This window comes from Cyprinus carpio, chromosome A20, assembly GCF_018340385.1.
Source record: "Cyprinus carpio isolate SPL01 chromosome A20, ASM1834038v1, whole genome shotgun sequence".
Taxonomy (NCBI): domain Eukaryota; kingdom Metazoa; phylum Chordata; class Actinopteri; order Cypriniformes; family Cyprinidae; genus Cyprinus; species Cyprinus carpio.
The window spans coordinates 7,171,232-7,189,599 of record NC_056591.1 but is presented as its reverse complement, the minus strand read 5'-3'; the positions used below and the strand labels follow the sequence as shown (position 1 = coordinate 7,189,599).

At 38.1% G+C, this 18,368-nt stretch overlaps 3 protein-coding genes across 4 annotated transcripts; all 3 read left to right on the top strand.

The window, feature by feature from the left end:
• The first annotated feature begins 1,318 nt into the window (after positions 1 to 1,318).
• On the top strand, positions 1,319 to 3,327 carry LOC109113363 (transcription factor AP-1-like). Its single transcript, XM_019126153.2, has 2 exons — positions 1,319 to 1,555; positions 1,728 to 3,327. The coding sequence occupies exon 2, from the start codon at positions 1,728 to 1,730 to the stop codon at positions 2,649 to 2,651; it is 924 nt and encodes a 307-aa protein (XP_018981698.2). The 5' UTR covers positions 1,319 to 1,555; the 3' UTR covers positions 2,652 to 3,327.
• A 2,463-nt stretch (positions 3,328 to 5,790) lies between these two features.
• LOC109113843 (CARD- and ANK-domain containing inflammasome adapter protein-like) lies at positions 5,791 to 9,172 on the top strand. The gene is made up of 2 exons (XM_042777514.1): positions 5,791 to 7,274; positions 8,258 to 9,172. Exons 1-2 carry the CDS (start codon positions 5,874 to 5,876, stop codon positions 9,107 to 9,109), a joined length of 2,253 nt encoding a protein of 750 aa, XP_042633448.1. The 5' UTR covers positions 5,791 to 5,873; the 3' UTR covers positions 9,110 to 9,172.
• Positions 9,173 to 10,243: 1,071 nt separating this feature from the next.
• Positions 10,244 to 17,381, top strand: LOC109113361. 2 transcript variants are annotated; one of them, XM_019126151.2, is made up of 5 exons: positions 10,244 to 10,390; positions 10,552 to 10,592; positions 10,688 to 10,762; positions 15,281 to 15,470; positions 16,467 to 17,380. In XM_019126151.2, the coding sequence occupies exons 1-5, from the start codon at positions 10,324 to 10,326 to the stop codon at positions 16,898 to 16,900; spliced, it is 807 nt and encodes a 268-aa protein (XP_018981696.1). In that variant the 5' UTR covers positions 10,244 to 10,323; the 3' UTR covers positions 16,901 to 17,380. The 2 variants fall into 2 exon arrangements, with proteins under 2 accessions (XP_018981696.1, XP_018981697.1); XM_019126152.2 differs by lacking the exon at positions 10,552 to 10,592 and having other exon boundaries at positions 10,269 to 10,390; positions 10,634 to 10,762; positions 16,467 to 17,381.
• The last annotated feature ends 987 nt before the right edge of the window (positions 17,382 to 18,368 follow it).

Sequence of the window (18,368 nt, the reverse complement as noted above, 5' to 3'; positions counted from 1 at the left end):
TGTTTTAAATGCACATTGGATAGGATATGTTCACTAAACTAAAGGGTTATTTTAACTAACTTACTAGTTCTTAACTTGTATTTTTTGACGTTTAATATATAATACATATTTTTTAATTCGCAAAGAAATAATAGCAACGCAAATTAACATTGAGATGTAATTAACACTGTTGCAACACTGAACATCATATATTTGGACAAAATAAATATAGTGTAAACCTTAACAGAATTATAAACTGTATTAATGTCCATAATTTGTATTGAGTGACGCTTAATGTCATGTTTACGTGCTCGAGCACTTGATCTGTCGCAACAAAGCGAAGCGTGCCAGAGACCATCGACAAGTCCTGGTTGTCAATAAAAACGATCTTATCCCTGTTTCACAGATGTACTATCGCTCAGATTATTTATTTATTCATGGTTTTCCTACATAAAATTGTAGAATCAGAGATACTTAAATGTAGGTTAGTTTACGGCAACAAATATAGATACAAACGTACCCACACATATCCATTGCAACATCAAATGCGAATAAACGTATAATTACATATTTGCATAGGTTTAAATCTCATAGGAACCAAGAGAAAATATCCCAAAGTAAAGTTCATCATTATAAAATGTCACTTAGTGAATGTCACGTTGAATTCGATCAGTTTGCGGTTGTAGTCTAAACAGTGACGTTTAACACGGGCGTATGTCATTTTGAGAGGATCTCTAGAGACTGTCACGGAGACGGCCGATGAACCTTGTGGCACGCTGTCACTCCACAATAGGACACGCCCCTTTTCAAAACCATTGGCTGACGCTGACGGGGCAAATGCACTTTGCCATAAAACACCAAACTATTGCCCTGTTCCTTGGCGCCACAAAATGTATTGTAACCTATTTAAACACCTCTCTTTTATATCAAAACTCATCCGCGAATCTTGACAGTTTACATGTTATCAGGAGTCTTGTGAAACTCACAAGTAAAACTGCCCAGTTCTTCATACCCTTGCCACCTCTTCTTCTCAAACTAAACCTCGCGCGCGACGTCTGTTAAAGTGAAAGTTTGAGTTATAAAAGTAGCACGTTGTACAGAACTCGGCGTCTTTGTATCCCGCCACGGTCCTAAACAGCTAAGCGGGTAACCAGATATTCAAAAACAATACGTAATCCCACAATGCACCGACTTACAGCATTACCTCATCCCATCAGCCACCGCGAGGAAGTAGAAACTTCTGGGTGGTCGTCTAGGCAACGCGCCTTATCTGAAATTGTGGAACGCCCAGTGAATCGCCTCCAGCCAATAAGAGACGGCGCGCATGACATCATTGCTATTTTTAGTGGGGCAGCGGTAGCAGATAAGGTTTGCCTTTCACGCTGGAGGAGCTCAGAGTATACAGATCTCGCCACAGTGAAACATCTAGGCAACACAACTCAAACTAAAATAAACAAGAAAACGTTTCGGCTCAGCGCTGTTTTTGTCCTCTGGCATCTTTGAGCTGAACGCTGGAAGAGCGTTCTGTCCGCGAGAAGAAGAAGAACTCGGGACGCTGGACGGTAACTTTTACGCAGTAAGTTTCTCGCGGGACGGGGAGTTTACGAACTTTGCGCTTCTTCTCGCTTTTGTCTCTGAGAGCGCACGCAACGCTCGTTTCTGAAAGCGGACAGTTGCTTTAGTGCTTGAGTTTGTGAAAGACTACTTTTGAACTAAAACGTTTCGTTTTCTCTTCTATGTCTACCAAGATGGAAACTACTTTCTACGATGACTCTCTAAACAGCGCTTTCTCTCAGCATGACAGCGCTACCTTTGGATACAACCCCAAGGCTCTGAAACACAACATGACGCTGAATCTGACCGACCCAGCTGGCAACCTGAAGCCCCACCTGAGGGCCAAAGCCAACGAGATCCTCACCTCCCCCGACGTGGGACTGCTCAAACTGGCGTCGCCGGAGCTGGAGCGGCTCATCATCCAGTCCAGCAACGGCCTGGTCACTACAACGCCGACTCCGACCCAGTTTCTGTGTCCCAAGAACGTGACGGACGAGCAAGAGGGCTTCGCGGAGGGCTTCGTGAGGGCACTGGCCGAGCTGCATCACCAGCACATGCCCAACGTCACCTCGGCTCCCCAAACAACCATCAGCAACAGCATGACACCCGTTTCTTCCCTGGCAGGCGGCGCGGTGTACAGTTCATCCCTGCGCTCCGACCCGCCCGTGTACGCGGACCTGAACACTTTCAACCCCGCCATCAGCACCGCCAACCCCGCGATGAACTACACAAGCGCCCCGCCGCAGCACACCGTGAACACGCAGCTGCCCGTCCAGCACCCGCGGCTTCAGGCGCTGAAGGAGGAGCCCCAAACGGTGCCCGAGATGCCCGGCGAGACGCCACCTCTCTCCCCCATCGACATGGAGAGCCAGGAGCGGATTAAAGCCGAGAGGAAGCGCATGAGGAACCGAATCGCCGCATCCAAATGCCGAAAGAGGAAACTTGAGAGGATCTCCCGGCTGGAGGATAAAGTCAAGACCCTGAAGTCCCAGAACTCCGAGCTGGCGTCCACCGCCAACATGCTGCGCGAGCAAGTGGCCCAACTCAAGCAGAAAGTCATGAACCACGTCAACAGTGGCTGCCAGCTTATGTTGACGCAACAGCTGCAGACGTTCTGAAAAGAACCGAAGGACATTTGAGTTCACTTTAATAGACGCAAGGGACAAACTTCAAGGGCTAAATGTCTGCGAGCCCGCGCGACTGCTGGCATTAGCCCTCTGGGACCGGCCGCGTGCCGTAAAAGGATGTTCTGGCTGGACTTTTGGGGAGTGCAAAACTTCACGAACTCGGTCCGACAGAGACAGCGACAGAGAGCATGAGACTAACTCTGTTACACATTATACTTTCTGACGAGAAAAGAGACTTGTCCTTGTTCACTTCGACCAGGTTGTGCATGGAACTATACGCTTCTAAGGAGCCCTCAGTATTATGGGAGTAAAACAGAGGATGTGACAGCCGTGCCGGATAAAAGGTCTGGCTCAAGCAGGAAGTTGTGTCCGCTAAAGTTTTGAGAAAAGCTGTCTGACTTCTGAATGACCTGTTGTCCTCTTTGTTCTTAAACTGAATGGAATTGACTTTTTCTTTGAGTTAGTCCAACATCAGCAGTTTCTTTTTTTTCTGAAAAAGTTCATTAATGAGGTTTCACTCATTGTTATTTGTAAATAAGATCAACCAGGAGTACTTAAGTTTACCATTTGTAAGTAAAGTACAATATAATTTTTTATGTTTGTTTTCTGAGTACCTCAGAAACTAATCAATATTTATGAACTGTAATAAAGTATGTCAAACGAAAAACTGTCTCTGTTGTCTTAATGGAGGTCGTGTGTGTGTGTGTGTGTGTGTGTGTGTGTGTGTGTGTGTGTGTGCCTACTTAACCATATTTTGGGGACAAATTTGTACCCAAAAGTGAGCAAAACCTGTCAAAATCGCCAAAAACCTCCATTTGGGGGCGTCCTCAGTCCTAAAACTGATATAAAATTGTAAAATTGTTTTTTAATTGTAAAAATGCAGAACGTTTTCTGTGAGGTGTAGGGGTGGGTTTAGGTCAAAAAAAAGTGTATAACTATCTTTATATAAAAACATTAGAAGTAATGTCCCCATTTAGATGCGAAGTAAACGTGTATGTGTGTTCACTAAAACAGACTTGTAGTAACATGTTTTGGGAGAGACCGCTTGTTTGGCAATGACAATAATAGTCAGAAACCCATAATAGTTATTCAGTTGTAGCCTGATAAATATGGCAATACGTATTCTGATTCTGAACGGGGTGAAATGTCAAATCCAAATTATATAAAATATATTAAAACAGGGAAATGATTAACTTTCAAATGCAATTACACCGCAATAAACAAACAATCATTCAGTGTAGTAGTAAACTGTTAAAACAAATTGCATTGCTTTTATCATGGGTTCATTATTGTGTCAACTCAAAAAAATAAAGTTGTCTGTGGTTCGTGCATGTATGCCGACAAAGGTGCTCAGTAAACGCAATTTTCAGCAGCAGTCCTCTTTGCACCAGAAGAGGGCGCCGTCGGCTTGCATTCGGTTAATCTGAAGCAGCCACTTCAGAGCAGTTACAGGGATTTTCAGAGACTGTTAACTTCTGCTTGACTAAACGCCCAAAGAAACCAGTCTTCCTTCAACAGAAAGTTCAGAACAGAACACATTACACATTACTTATGATTGCAAGCCTGCATTTTCTTTTTCTTTCTTTTTTTGCGTGTGTCCCCACACACAAAAGAGGCGAGTAAAACTCTATTTTCATATTCAGGTCACCAACACTGATTAATATTTAGCATCATTCAGATCCTCTTATTTCACGGCCCAAGCTTGGCAAACGATGACATCATACCGGAAAATCGGCACCTACCTCTCCATATTAGGCAAGCGCGCGGTCGGAAGACCCACGTCATCGGAGTGGGCGTGCATTACTGGAAGAGGAACTCCTCCTCGGCTCAGGCTAATCTCCATAAGACTGACACACAGACCTCTAGTGCACTTTTAGTTTGGGAATGAGGGGGTTGATCAGTAATCCAGCGCATTATCAAAAGACAATAACGCAAAGTGTAGCAAGGACTTTACTAGAATACACTACATCTTCTATTGACAAGAAAATATTTCACTGAAAAGCAACCTGCTTTATACTATTTACAGAACAAATATTACACAGTCATGTAGTCATGCGTTGTAAATGTTGTTTTTTTAAGATGACAAAATCATAATGAATTTGTTTTAATTTGACAATACGATGAAAAGGGTACTTTTTTGTCCTTGTACAATATTTGAAACTTTAGCATACTTTTAAAAACATCTTTTTACAGAAATAAAATACAAGAATATACCTATATTCTATTATTATAAGGCAATATATCATTATTTTAATATATATATATATATATATATATATATAATATATATATATATATATATATATATATATATATATATAGATATATATATATATCTAATTTATATATTATATATAATTGCAGTAAATGAAAATGAATTATAGTAATTTCTATTAAATATAATTAACTGAACTTTAGTGTTTTTTTGACCTACTTAAATAGGACTAAGTAAATATATTTGTGGTTACACATTTATAATGATGAAGTTGCAGTTTAGTACATTTAAAATATATTAACTTTAAATGTAGGATCGGATAGCACACACTATTAAAATTAAAATCAAGTATTTTATTAATATTTTAAGTGCTTTTGTATCTTAGACAACACATCAAAATAAGTGCATTTCTTTAAAGTCACAAAAGATTATGAAAAAAATAATAATTTAAAAGTGTACTTCAAGTACACTTAGGTGGCCTTTTATTTCATTAATTTGAAGCATATTACAAGTGCATATTAAATACAGTTAAGCTCACTTCTTTTTCACAAGGGTGGTAATATCTGAAAAAAAAACTGCAAGGGCACTGTTGTTCCAACATGATAAACTCAAATACAAAAGACAATTCATGTCATGGTTACAGTATCCATGTTGTAGGTTTCTTGTAATATTAGATAAGGCAGGAAATCTAAACAGAGAAATTGACTATTCATCTGCAGCAGGTGAATTTTATCAAAACTGTTAAAATATAATTACCAAAATAGATCACCAATGTGCTTTTTATTGCTTCTTGGTTTTAAATATTAATAATTTATATCAGGAAGTTTCAAATTGTAATGCTGATTTTTACTTTTGTTTACTTTATATCGTGTTGCTAAGAGACAGTTTGTTCTTAGTGACGAGGATTTAGAGAACGAAGTTCTTTCAGGAGCAGCTCTGCTTTGTCATGACCACGCATTCAGTTTTCAGAAGCTCACTGCTTTCCTTTAGAGGCTGACATGGGTTCAACCAGCTTTACCAACCCCTATGCGATCGAAGTAATTCGGATGAAGGAAAACGAGTTGGTCAGTGGCATTTTGAATACAGAGGATTTGCTGGATGTCCTCATTTCATATGGCGTTCTTCAACCTGACAGCCGAGCACTGATGTCCAGCATCTCTGCGCGAGAGGAAAAGAACTCCAGGATGTTAAACACCTTGATCTCGAGAGGAGAGCGCGCCTGCCGTATCTTCTTCTACCCTTGTCTGAAACGAGTGGAACCTGACCTTTACCAGCATATGAGAACTTATGTAGGTGGGGTTAATGAGGGCATTAGAGATGCACGGAGGCAGCTGATAGGATATCTGCTGGAGAAGGACAAACAAGGTCTTGTCAAAAACTCAAAACCCAACAAGGAACTCACTCCTGAAAGAATCCAACCGAATTCAGTAACGAATAAGGCTATATCTTCAACAGAAGAAATTAATCAAATCCCCAAATCTGAAAGTGAGCATGATGCCATCCTCAAAGCCATATCCTCAGGTGATCTATATCTCCTCCAGGAGCTGCTCGAAGGTTTGGATGTCAATACTGCTCTCTCATCCACTGATACTCTGCTGCACCTCGCTGCTGAACATGGTAAGGAGGCAATTGTGTACTTTCTGCTCAGAGAAGGGGCGAAACTAAACCTGAAGGACAGGGAGGGTCGTACAGCCCTGCACAGAGCTTCAGAACGAGGCCATACTGCTGTTGCTCTGGCGCTTGCGAAGGCTGGTGCAGACATCCATGCTACTGACCACACGTCAAAAACTCCTTTGCATCTGGCTGCTCAAAATGGACACGAGAGTACGGTCAAAGCTCTTGTGCATGAAGAGAAGAAAAGCCTCAAGAACCAGACAACCGTTCTGCACATGGCAGCCACTGAGGATGACGCAACACTGGCACAGGTTCTTCTGCGAAACGGCGCTATTGTAGATACCAGAGATGGCCGAAGGAAGACGGCTCTCTATCACGCCGTTCGCCATGGAAATGAGAAAACCGCCACTGTGCTGTTGAAGGCCGGAGCCCAGGTGGACTCTGTGATTGTGGATGCTGCCTTTGAGCTGAACAGGAAGTCTCTACTCTCTCTGTTTTTGAAGTATGTCCAGAAGTCCATGTCTCAGAATGAGATCACCTCTGCTCTTTTTAAAGCGGTACGGAGGAACTTGGACGGGGTCGTGGCTGCGCTTCTTGATCATGGTGCGGATGTTAATAGTTGTAATGAGCTTGGATATACACCTATGCTTCTAGCCGCAGAGCTGGGAAATGCTGAGGCCTTCAAAGTACTGGTCTCAAAAAAGGCTAGACTGGATGAGAGACTACCAAACCAGATATCTGGTCTTCACTTGGCTATCCAAAGTGGCAGTGTGCAAATAGTAAAGGTAAATGCCTTTTAAAAATTTCATGTTATTAAAAAAATAAATGCTTAATCATATTTAAAATAATTATTTATCATCTATTGTTTGTTCACAACTAGTAATCAAGTCTAAATTAGATTTAGAGTACAGCATGGATGGAAAAATAGACAAATACGATGTATTTTTAGGGCTCCCAGAGTTAACTTTTAATTAATCAAATAATTGAATGCAATATTTATTTATGTATTGATGCATTCATTTATTTATTTATTTTGTTTACTGAATTTGATATTGATACTGGTTTGTTATTTTATATTTACTGTTTTATTCTGCTTTCTGGTCAGAAATCAAGACACTAATTATGATAATTCTATTCTATTGACAGCCCTAGTCTTTAATTAAAAAATAATTTTAAAAAATCATTAATAAAGTCAGTAAACCATAATTTAATATACATTAAGTATATATAATAATTAAATAAATATGTTAATTAATAATTTATTATATTTCTTATTGATATTTGTATGTAATTACTATTTTAAAAGTTTATACAGTACATCTATTATTACTTAGTAGGGGGAAATATGCTGCGACTTACAAGATAAACATTTTCCAGATAATATTTTAATATTTTTTCTTTAGTATAATGGCAAACAAACACAAATAATGTGTTTGTAATTTAGAAACAAAACATGTTATGTTATTTAAAAATAAACATGTTATGTTTATATCACATTTTCCTCACAGAATTTTAATGTATTTTTTTTTTTATGAAATTATACAGCTGCCTTTATATTTTGGGACCTTTTTAATTTAAGTTTTATTTTTATCTTATGCATATGGGAAAAATAAATTTTTTTTTTTTGTGTGATGTGATGTGATGTTATTTTGTTTGGTGGTATAAAACTTCTGAAACAGAGAATTAGACTAATAAATTGCCCTTTTGGACACTAGACTACATGTTGAGTGATATTTATTTTAATCTGAAATCTTCTGTTCTGCCCCAGATATTGTTGGATAAAGGCATAGACCCCAACATCACTGGCCCTAAAGATCAGACCCCTCTCCATCTAAGTGCATTACATAACCAGCCAGCGTTGATGGCACTGTTGTTGCGTGTGGGGGCTCAGATTAACTCTGTCACCCAGGATGGGTTTACCCCCCTGCACCTCGCCAGCCAGAGCGGCCACACTGAAGCAGTCGCCCAACTGCTGGAGGGCAAGGCCGACATCCGTGTCAAAGACAAACAGGGAAGAACAGCACTGCACTGGGCGGCAGCACAAGGTGAAGTGGGCATCATTCAGTTGCTGCTCGATGCTGGGAGTGACGCCAATGCCACTGAAAAAGAGAAGAAGACCCCACTGCACCTGGCTGCAATGGAGGGACACACTAAGGCAGTTTCAGCGCTGCTGGCCGGTAAAGCTAGAATTGGAGCTAAAGACATGGATGGCTGCTCTCCTCTGCATCACACTGCTCGAAATGGGAAGGAAAGCACAGCTGGTGTTCTTCTCGCATCTGGTAAGAGCAAGAATGTGGATGACAAGAATGTGTGGAGGAGGACTCCTCTGCACTTAGCTGCAGAACATGGCCATGAGCTGCTGGTGGGCCTGTTACTGGAGAACGGAGCGAAGATCAACTCAATGGATAACAATAAAGACACACCGCTGCACTGCGCTTGTCGTGACGGGCATGTTGGAACAGTACAGACACTAATAAACTGGACAAATGGAGAACGAGCGAACCTACAGGCAACTAATAATGTGACTAAAACAGCCCTTCAGGTAGCAGAGGCAGAGAAAACACAGGCTCACCAGAACATATGTACCCTGCTAAAGAAGAAGATGTTCCTTGTAAAATAAAACGAAACATACAAAACTGTAGCATCTTAAAAATGTTTATCAGAAGGTAGCTACCAGCTTTGACTTTTCTGCATCATTAGACTACTTTTACAAACATTGCATTGAAAGTACAACAGAAACTGTCATAATTAGTATAACGCACTAGTATTACTTAATTAACACTTAATGGTAGTAATCAGTGTTGGGGTAATTCATTGAAAGTAAAGCGAGTTACGTAATCAGATCACTAGTAAAGTAACATTGAACATACAGTGAAATATCTGAGTTCAAATAAGTAACGCAAGTTCCTTTGTTTCTCCATGTATTGACTGCCAGCTCTCCTGTCTCCACAGTGAGAGAAATCAAGAGTAAATGCAGAGACGGAGGCACTTCCTTGAGTCTGAAGCTCATTCATTTCACTTTTGGTGTGAAATGGCCTTTACAGTTGCCAAAAACGTGACTTTTTTATTTATTTTTTTATTAAAAAACAAATAAGCGAGCCCAGCACAGGTGACAAAAAAGTAACGTAATGCATTACTTTCCATAAAAAGTAACCAAGTAATGCAATTAGTTACTTTTTTATGGAGTAATGCAATATTGTAATGCATTACTTTTAATAGTAACTTTCCCCAACACTGGTAGTAATGTACTGTATAGTCTACTTTTTATTAAATAAAGAAATACATAGTTTCGTCAATAGGTGTCACTCAAACACAGCATTTAGGAACTACGCCTATAGCCTAAACAATATCTATAATATACGGGAAAATAAATGCAATTTCTGAGGTTAGATTAACGCACAAAACAGTAGAAGCTTATGTAAATATGGGAAAACGGTGCTAGCTAGTCACACTTTTTACTCTAAAACATATTTCTCAGGGTATATTTCTTTTTAGAAGACAATTTCTGTAGATAACTTAAAGTCTTGCCTACAGAAAACTACGGAAGATTAATCCATTCATGCCCTGAAATGTCAGTTTTTGGGGACAGAATTCACAAAACTTCTACTTTACGATGGTTTTGTTGAATCCATAAAACTTAACTTTTAGAGAAAACACACGTTTGCGTAATCGGACGTTTGACTTAAACTTTAAAACTATATTTACTCAGACGCTTCTTGTGACAAATGAACATTATAAAATCGACATAAACGTAATATTTTACACGTACGGGGTGTTTGACGTAGGTGGAAGTACCGTGTCACGTGACCCCGTGTTGACGGAAATGCTTCAGGAATGGCGAGAAACGAAGAGAAGCAGTGTGGCAGACTCAACAGACTGTGGCTCCAGAAAGAAAGAGAGGGTAAGAGACGCATTTACGGCTTGTTTACACCAAGTGAACTGACCCTAATATGAAACGACGGTAAATGCAGTCGTTATAAACGCCTGCATAAAGCCAGCGTGTTCTCCCATTCTGTTTCACTGGGTCAGTTTGGTCATAATGCATCTGTGTTCTGTTTCCAGAGGGTCGCATTAAAGATGTGCACGTGGCAAGGCCAAAGCTTGTAAGACATCTCTTTCGTTGCCATGCATCTTATCATTTCAGGCCGCTTGCCATAAATGACAACATTGTCTTATTAATGGACCTTTTGACGCGCAGGCAACGTTAAACTCAGCGGCAGCAGTCAAGAAGTGGATGCCGAGCATCAAGAAGGAGATCGAGTACTGTCTGCAGGTACAGATCACACACGGACAAAGCAGGACAATAGTAGGCTGCCATCTGTCTGAAAATACACTTTATCGGACGAAACCACACTTCCTAAGGCTAACACACACACACACACACACACACACACACACACACACACAAATTGATCATACTACAATGCATACATACATGAAACCTCTAAATTATTTATAATTATTTTGCAGAGGTAGCATTGCAACTTTCAATCACTGTGACATTGTAACGTACAGAATGTGATCTACATTCAATAATAACAGCAATTAATTTCCAATTGAATTTACATTCATATTTACTGATTAAATGTATAACTATTTTTAAATACAAAATAACTATGAGAATCATCTATGAGAAAAAAAAAAAGATGGTTCCAATTCCTCTATACAAATCTGGGCCCGTGTTGACAAAACATCCTAAGGCTAAAAGTAACTCATAACTCGTCGATTTAGGAGAAAATCTTAAAAATAATGGGCGTGTCAGTCCTAAATTTAGGAATCCTAAATTTTTGCTCTAAGAGTATTTCTCAAAGCGTTTAACGCTAAAACTAGCTCCTAAATCTGTGAAACGTTAGGAGCAGTGAAGAGGACTCCTCAGTCACGAAGACCAAATCTGAACTATCCTATATGGCTGTTGCCAGCAATCTGCCTCAGAATATAAACATTTTAGAAACATATGACAATAATGAGCTTTTAAAAAGGTATCGCTTTGGTTTGGAGTTTATCCCAACTCCAAATTTTTGATTATATCCTTAATATTTAGCTGTTCTCGCGTCCAGTTTGGTTTTCTTTTATGTTTGCATGTCTTACTATCAGCCATGATTATTCTACTCTGCTAATTAAAAGGCTGTTTATATGCATATTACCAAAATTTTATTTAAAAAAAAAATTCCACATGAAGTGGTGAAATAACGCAGTCCGTGATGGACAGATCATCAAAGGCTGGTCTATGTGGTAATATAGTATAAATTAATAATAAAATTATTTTATTAATAAAAGTGTGACTAATAGTCGACTAATGCTTAAAATGAACGACTTCTAGTTGACCAGAAAAATCTTCAGTGGAGGGCAGCCCTAATGCATATTGACTAATTGTTTATGAGAAGCATACATATAAGAGGCTGACAGTTAGCTGAATATATAGCCTACTTGTTTAATTAGTGACACTAAGCCTTCATTTTGAAATCTTTATTTAAATGTGGCAATTAACATTTGTGACCCTGGACCACAAAACCAGTCATAAGTCGCTGGGGTATATTTTTAGCAATAGCCAAAAAAACATTCTATGGGTCAAAATTATAGATCAAAAATCATTAGGATATTAAGTAAAGATTATGTTCCATTAAGATATTTTGTACATTTTCTACAGTAAATATATCAAAATGTAATTTTTGATTAGTAATATGCATTGTTAAGAATTCATTTGGACAACTTTAAAGGCGATTTTCTGAGTATTTAGATTTTTTTACACCCTTAGATTCCAGATTTTCAAATAGTTGTATCTCGGCCAAATATTGTCCGATCCTAATAAACCATACATCAATGGAAAGCTTATTTATTCAGCTTTCAGATGATTGACACTTAAGACTGGTTTTGTGGTCCAGGGTCACATTTTTATTTTAAAACCTTTATTTGAATATGGCAACATACTATTGTGCTCTACAATATTTCTATGAATACATCGCTGACAGAGACTATCAGCCAATCACTGTGTGCATAGTAAGTATGCTGACATCATCCATAGCAATGAGGTCAACCCCGTCCTTACTCTAAGCTTAAGACTTCTGTTTATTCCTTCGTACAAGTTTGTCTCAGCAGCTTTGTGAATAGGTTTTAAGAGAAAACTCTTAGCTAAAAACTTTTACTGCTATTTAGGAGAGCTCTTAGTGTAAGATAAATTGTTTTGTGAATACGGGCCCTGGTTACTTAACATTGTTACATTGTTATTGATTGTCCCTAATTCCTCTTATTTCATCTTTTAAATGTTCCTTTTTAAAATAGCCTACCGCTTATATACTTACTCAGAAGGTCTTCCAGTTTTGTGGACACTCACACAAAGACCATTCACTAGTCCGGTGGCTACACCGCATCTGACCACTGGATTTCTAAAAATCATTTCAGGCATTTCAACATCGCATCAACTACCGATAAACACATAAATGTTTATTTGAATTGTCGCTCAGTAGTTTATTTAACCCTCTATTACAATACCTTTGGAAGGCTTTTGTCTTTCAAACACATTAATATGCACAAATTCCCATTATTTCTTATTTACATGTAATGCAGGCATTCCCAAACTTTTTTGGCATTTGAACCTCTTTCACCTAATGTGAAGTACCCCTTAATAAAGTAAATATTTAATAATTAAGTATCACATTTGCATGTTCACAGTTCTCTGACGTTGGTTAATGGTCACATCACATGCAGGTAAACAAATAAAATAATTCATTGTTTTATTTCGATTAATGTTATTTTAAAATGGTATTTGTTTTCATTTTTAATTTTATGATTTAATTAATGATAAAAAATTCATTAAACTCACAAATCCCCTGCAGTTCCTTTACAAACACCAGTTTGGGAAACCTTGGCATATTGTAATGTTTAATGCACTTTATGCTGTTAATTACAACAAATTGAATATATTTTCTTACTCTTTGTATTTTTATATCAATATGGTACACAATTATCTTATTTAAATCAATGTGATAAACAAGATAGGTCAAAAGTCATCTAAAAGTAGTCTGATTATATTACCTGAAATGTGTAATTTCATGGATTACGTTTCTAACTACTGCTGGTTTGCTGGTCTCCCGTCCTGCTCAGGTAGGTGTGTTGGCTGGTTTTGTGCCCTTTTCAACTGGTCAGGCTGAGAGACAAAGCTAAAACTGTGCTTATTTTCATCAGATTCAGACTTATGATATGATGACCAGATAAGAGGTTAACTCCTGACATGGTAATAAGCTTGAAGCCTTACAGTTAAACCAGCAGGATAATTTTAAATGCAATCAGCTGGGTCATGCCAGTGTACTCAAACTATGTCTTACTACTATACAGGTGCTGGTCATATAATTAGAATATCATCAAAGTTGATTTATTTCAATAATTCTATTATTAAAGTGAAACTTGTATACTATATTCATTCATTACCCACAGACAGATATATTTCAAATGTTTATTTCTTTTAATTTTGATGATTATAACTGACAACTAAGGAAAATCCCAAATTCAGTATCTCAGAAAATTAGAATATAACTTAAGACCAATACAAAGAAAGGATTTTTAGGTATCTTGGCCAACTAAAAAGTATGAAAATGAAAAGTATGAGCATGGACAGCACTCAATACTTAGTTGGGGCTCCTTTTGCCTGAATTACTGCAGCAATGCGGCGTGGCATGGAGTCGATCAGTCTGTGGCACTGCTCAGGTGTTATGAGAGCCCAGGTTGCTCTGATAGTGGCCTTCAGCTCTACTGCATTCTTGGGTCTGGCATATCGCATCTTCCTCATCACAATACCCCATAGATCTTCTATTATCTTTGGACCACTCAGCAGCAGTGCAGTCCTTTTTGAAGCGAGACGCTTCTGATGCTGTCTGTTGTTCAAGAGTGGCTTGACACAAGGAATGCGACAGCTGAAACCCATGTCTTGCATACGTCTTTGCGTAGTGGTTCTTAAAGCACTGACTCCAGCTGCAGTCCACTCTTTGTGAATCTCCCCCACATTTTTGAATGGGTTTTGTTTCACAATCCTCTCCAGGGTGCGGTTATCCCTATTGCTTATACACTTTTTTCTATCACATCTTTTCCTTCCCTTCGCCTCCCTATTAATGTGCTTGGACACAGAGCGCTGTGAACAGCCAGCCTCTTTTGCAATGACCTTTTGTGTCTTGCCCTCCTTGTGCAAGGTGTCAATGGTCGTCTTTTGGACAACTGTCAAGTCAGCAGTCTTCCCCATGATTGTGTAGCCTACAGAACTAGACTGAGAGACCATTTAAAGGCCTTTGCAGGTGTTTTGAGTTAATTAGCTGATTAGAGTGTGGCACCAGGTGTCTTCAATAATGAACCTTTTCACAATATTCTAATTTTCTGAGATACTGAATTTGGGATTTTCCTTAGTTGTCAGTTATAAACATCAAAATTAAAAGAAATAAACATTTGAAATATACCAGTCTGTGGGTAATGAATGAATATAGTATACAAGTTTCACTTTTTGAATGGAATTAGTGAAATAAATCAACTTTTTTATGATATTCTAATTATATGACCAGCACCTGTATGTTTGTATCATGTCAGTTATATTAAATGAAACTTGTAAGTATACATGGCCAAAACAACCTCAATTTTTGATACTGATCTTGTGCATCCATTGCATGTCATGCAAAAACCAAAAAGTGGAATGTATGGTCTGTTTGATCATGAGTCTCACACATCTGGCTAAGAGAAGACTTTTATCTGTTGATTTGTTGATAGCTGAAATAGTTGCGAATAGTTACATTTGTGCACCTTTCATTTGCAGCAGTCGCAGTTATCTCACTACCCAGAGAGGAAGATAGATGAGTTCCATCAGCATATTGAGAAACTGGAGACTGAATACAAACGTTACCTGAAGAAACTACGCTCCCTGGACCCTACCTGCAAACACAAGCCTTGGGAACCTCGAGCATATGCCAAGAGGAGGCAGGATCCATGCAGCAATCAAAACACCTGTCAGTTTATGCTATTATAGTATCAGTCTTTGTTAGACAATGCCAGCATTTCCTGTTTAAAGGAATAGTTCGGCCCAAAATGAAGATTTGACGAAAATTTACTCAGGCCATCCAAAATGTAGATGACTTTGTTCAATAGAGGAGAAATTTAGCACTTGCTCACCAATGGATCCTTGGCAGTGAATGGGTGCCGTCAGAATGAGAGTCTAAACGGCTGATAAAAGCATCAGTATAATCCACACCACTCTTGTGAAGTAAAAAAGCTTTTGTAAGAAACAAATCCATCATTAAGGCGTTTTAACTTTAAACTGTTGCTGAGTCCATAATCCATAGTAACACTTCCTCCAGTGAAAAAGTCCATCCCCTGTTGTCCTTTCACAACAAAATCTACCAACATATTTGTTCAGAACTGTTTTGGACTGCTTTCTCTTATAAACGGTGCTTGATCTTTGTATATTTCTCTCCTGATTCAGACAAGACAACTTTTTTTTTTTTTTTTTTTTTTACTAGAGAAATAAATATTATGGATAGAGGACTCATTTGAATTAAAAAATGTCTTAATCATGGATTTTTTTCTTACAAACTTGTGTCCCTTTTCACGGCACAAGATGTTAATTGATGGAGTGGAGTTGCATGGATTACTTGTATATTACTGTGATGTTTTAATCGGCTCTCATTCTGACGGCACCCATTCACTGGAGAGGATCCACTGATGAGCAAGTGATGCAATGCTACATTTCTCCAAATCTGTTCTGATGAACTCTTCATCTTGGATGGCCTGAGAGTGAGTAAATTAGCTATTTTTTTTAATTTTTGGGTGGGTTATTCTTTAAAAGAAACATCTTGACCTACATGCTGTTTATGTATGCAGGGATATTCAAGAAGAATCATGTAAACCATGTTAACATCACAATTAATGTAGACCTTAATATAGACAAAATAGGAAAATGATGTGCATATAAATGTAGTCATGATTCCATTTCTTTTTTTTTTAAGCTAAGAAACTGTGCCGCCACAGCCCAAGCGGCCCCAGCAGAGAAGAAGAGGATGTAAATGAGGACACCAACCCAGAGGAAGCAGGAAACCACAGATCTCACAGTAATATACAAGAACTACCCACCCCATTAGCTCCTGCTACCACCAGAGCCTCCGAGCTCCCAGACCAGGACCTCCCGTTGTGCTTCGATCAGTCCCGACTTGCTGTGGCGGTGGCCAGTTCACGTGTGGCTCTCGCCGGGCAGCAGCAGGACACAGGTACACTGACACGAGTGCTACTCACCGGCCTGCCCAACCTCCACAGCCTCCCACTAGCACAGACCGCAGCAAAAGAAGCTATACGTCAGCCATCCAGTGCTGAAACAGCACAGAGTAAAACTGAACATTTACTGGGACTCGGCTGCTACTCGTCATCCTCAGATGAAGAGATATAGTTGAGTGAAATGCATTTAGGCTCAGTTCGTGATATTATTAAATATCATTATGCTCATTAGATGATGAAACATTCCTTATAGTTTTTTTTTATTATTATTATTATTATGTTTTCAGTGAAATACATGGTTCTGCACATTTAAAGGGACAGTTCATCCAAAAATTTAAATAGTCATCATTTACTCACCCTTGTGTTGTCCCAAACCCATAAGACTGTAGATAATCTTTGAAAACACTAATGAGGCTTAATGAAATCTGAAAGGTTTCTGTCCCTTCTTCGAAAGTCCTGGTAACTAAAACCGGAATCAGCCGGCTTTATTCATGTCTTTTTATTGATTAACAGATTTAATTTGCACACACAAGAACCAGTGATGTTGGTTTTAGCATGTGACCCACAAAAGTAAATTTTTATCATATGGGATTTGCTATAGGTATGTGTTTGTATCCAAATAAAAGCCTAAATAAGAAATATATATATATATATATATATATATATATATATATATATATATATATATATATATATATATATATATATATATATATATATATATATATATATATATATATATATATTTTTATAAAGCTTTGGTTACCTGGTCTTAAATGGAGAGACAGAAACCTCTTAGGTTTTATTACAAATATCTTAGTTTGTGTTTCGAAGCTGAACTTATGGGTTTGGAACGACATGAGGGTGAGTAAATGGTATACAGATTATAAATAAATGTTGGCAGAATTTTCATGTTTGGGCAAACTATCCCTGATATTCAAAATATCATACCTGATGCATGAAAGTGAAACTTGAAAGTAAAACATTTTCAAGTGAACCTTGAAAGCTGTAAATCACCTGTGTTTGTTCTTTATATTATTTGTCTTAACCAAGTTTATTCCAGCTATGAATGTGTTAAGTAGAGAATGGAACTGGTTGAGGTGTGATTAGAGTAGAATTCTGAATATGATATTAGTGATTACTTATCAAAAACAAAATATGAAGTGTTTACTCTTATATATGTTTATCTGAGTAGAACATCTTCAGTATGTATAACGTTTCAATTTCAACCACAAAGGATTTTTTACAGGTTGATGCCACATTTTAAGTGACATAACAAACATCCTGTTCACATTTTATTAACTTGTGCTTGACGAAATCAGTCATGTACTGGTGTTTTAAAGATTACAGAAAACAAAACACTGATCTGAAGACCTGTTAATTAACGTTTTTTAATCATTAATGCACCATGAAGTCAGTTCAAGAGTTCTGTTTGCTGAAAAATGTACTTTGATTAACTTAAAAGTGCACATAACCATTTATGTGAGAGTATTGCTATAGAAACCACAAAGTTTCATATTGACAAGAGTTTTGATAATGCGTGCACCACAACAGGCCTGATTAAAATGACTACGAGACTTTTAAAAGTTCAGTATGTGCAAAGATGCTGAGTCAGAGAGAGACAGAAAGATGTCTGCGTT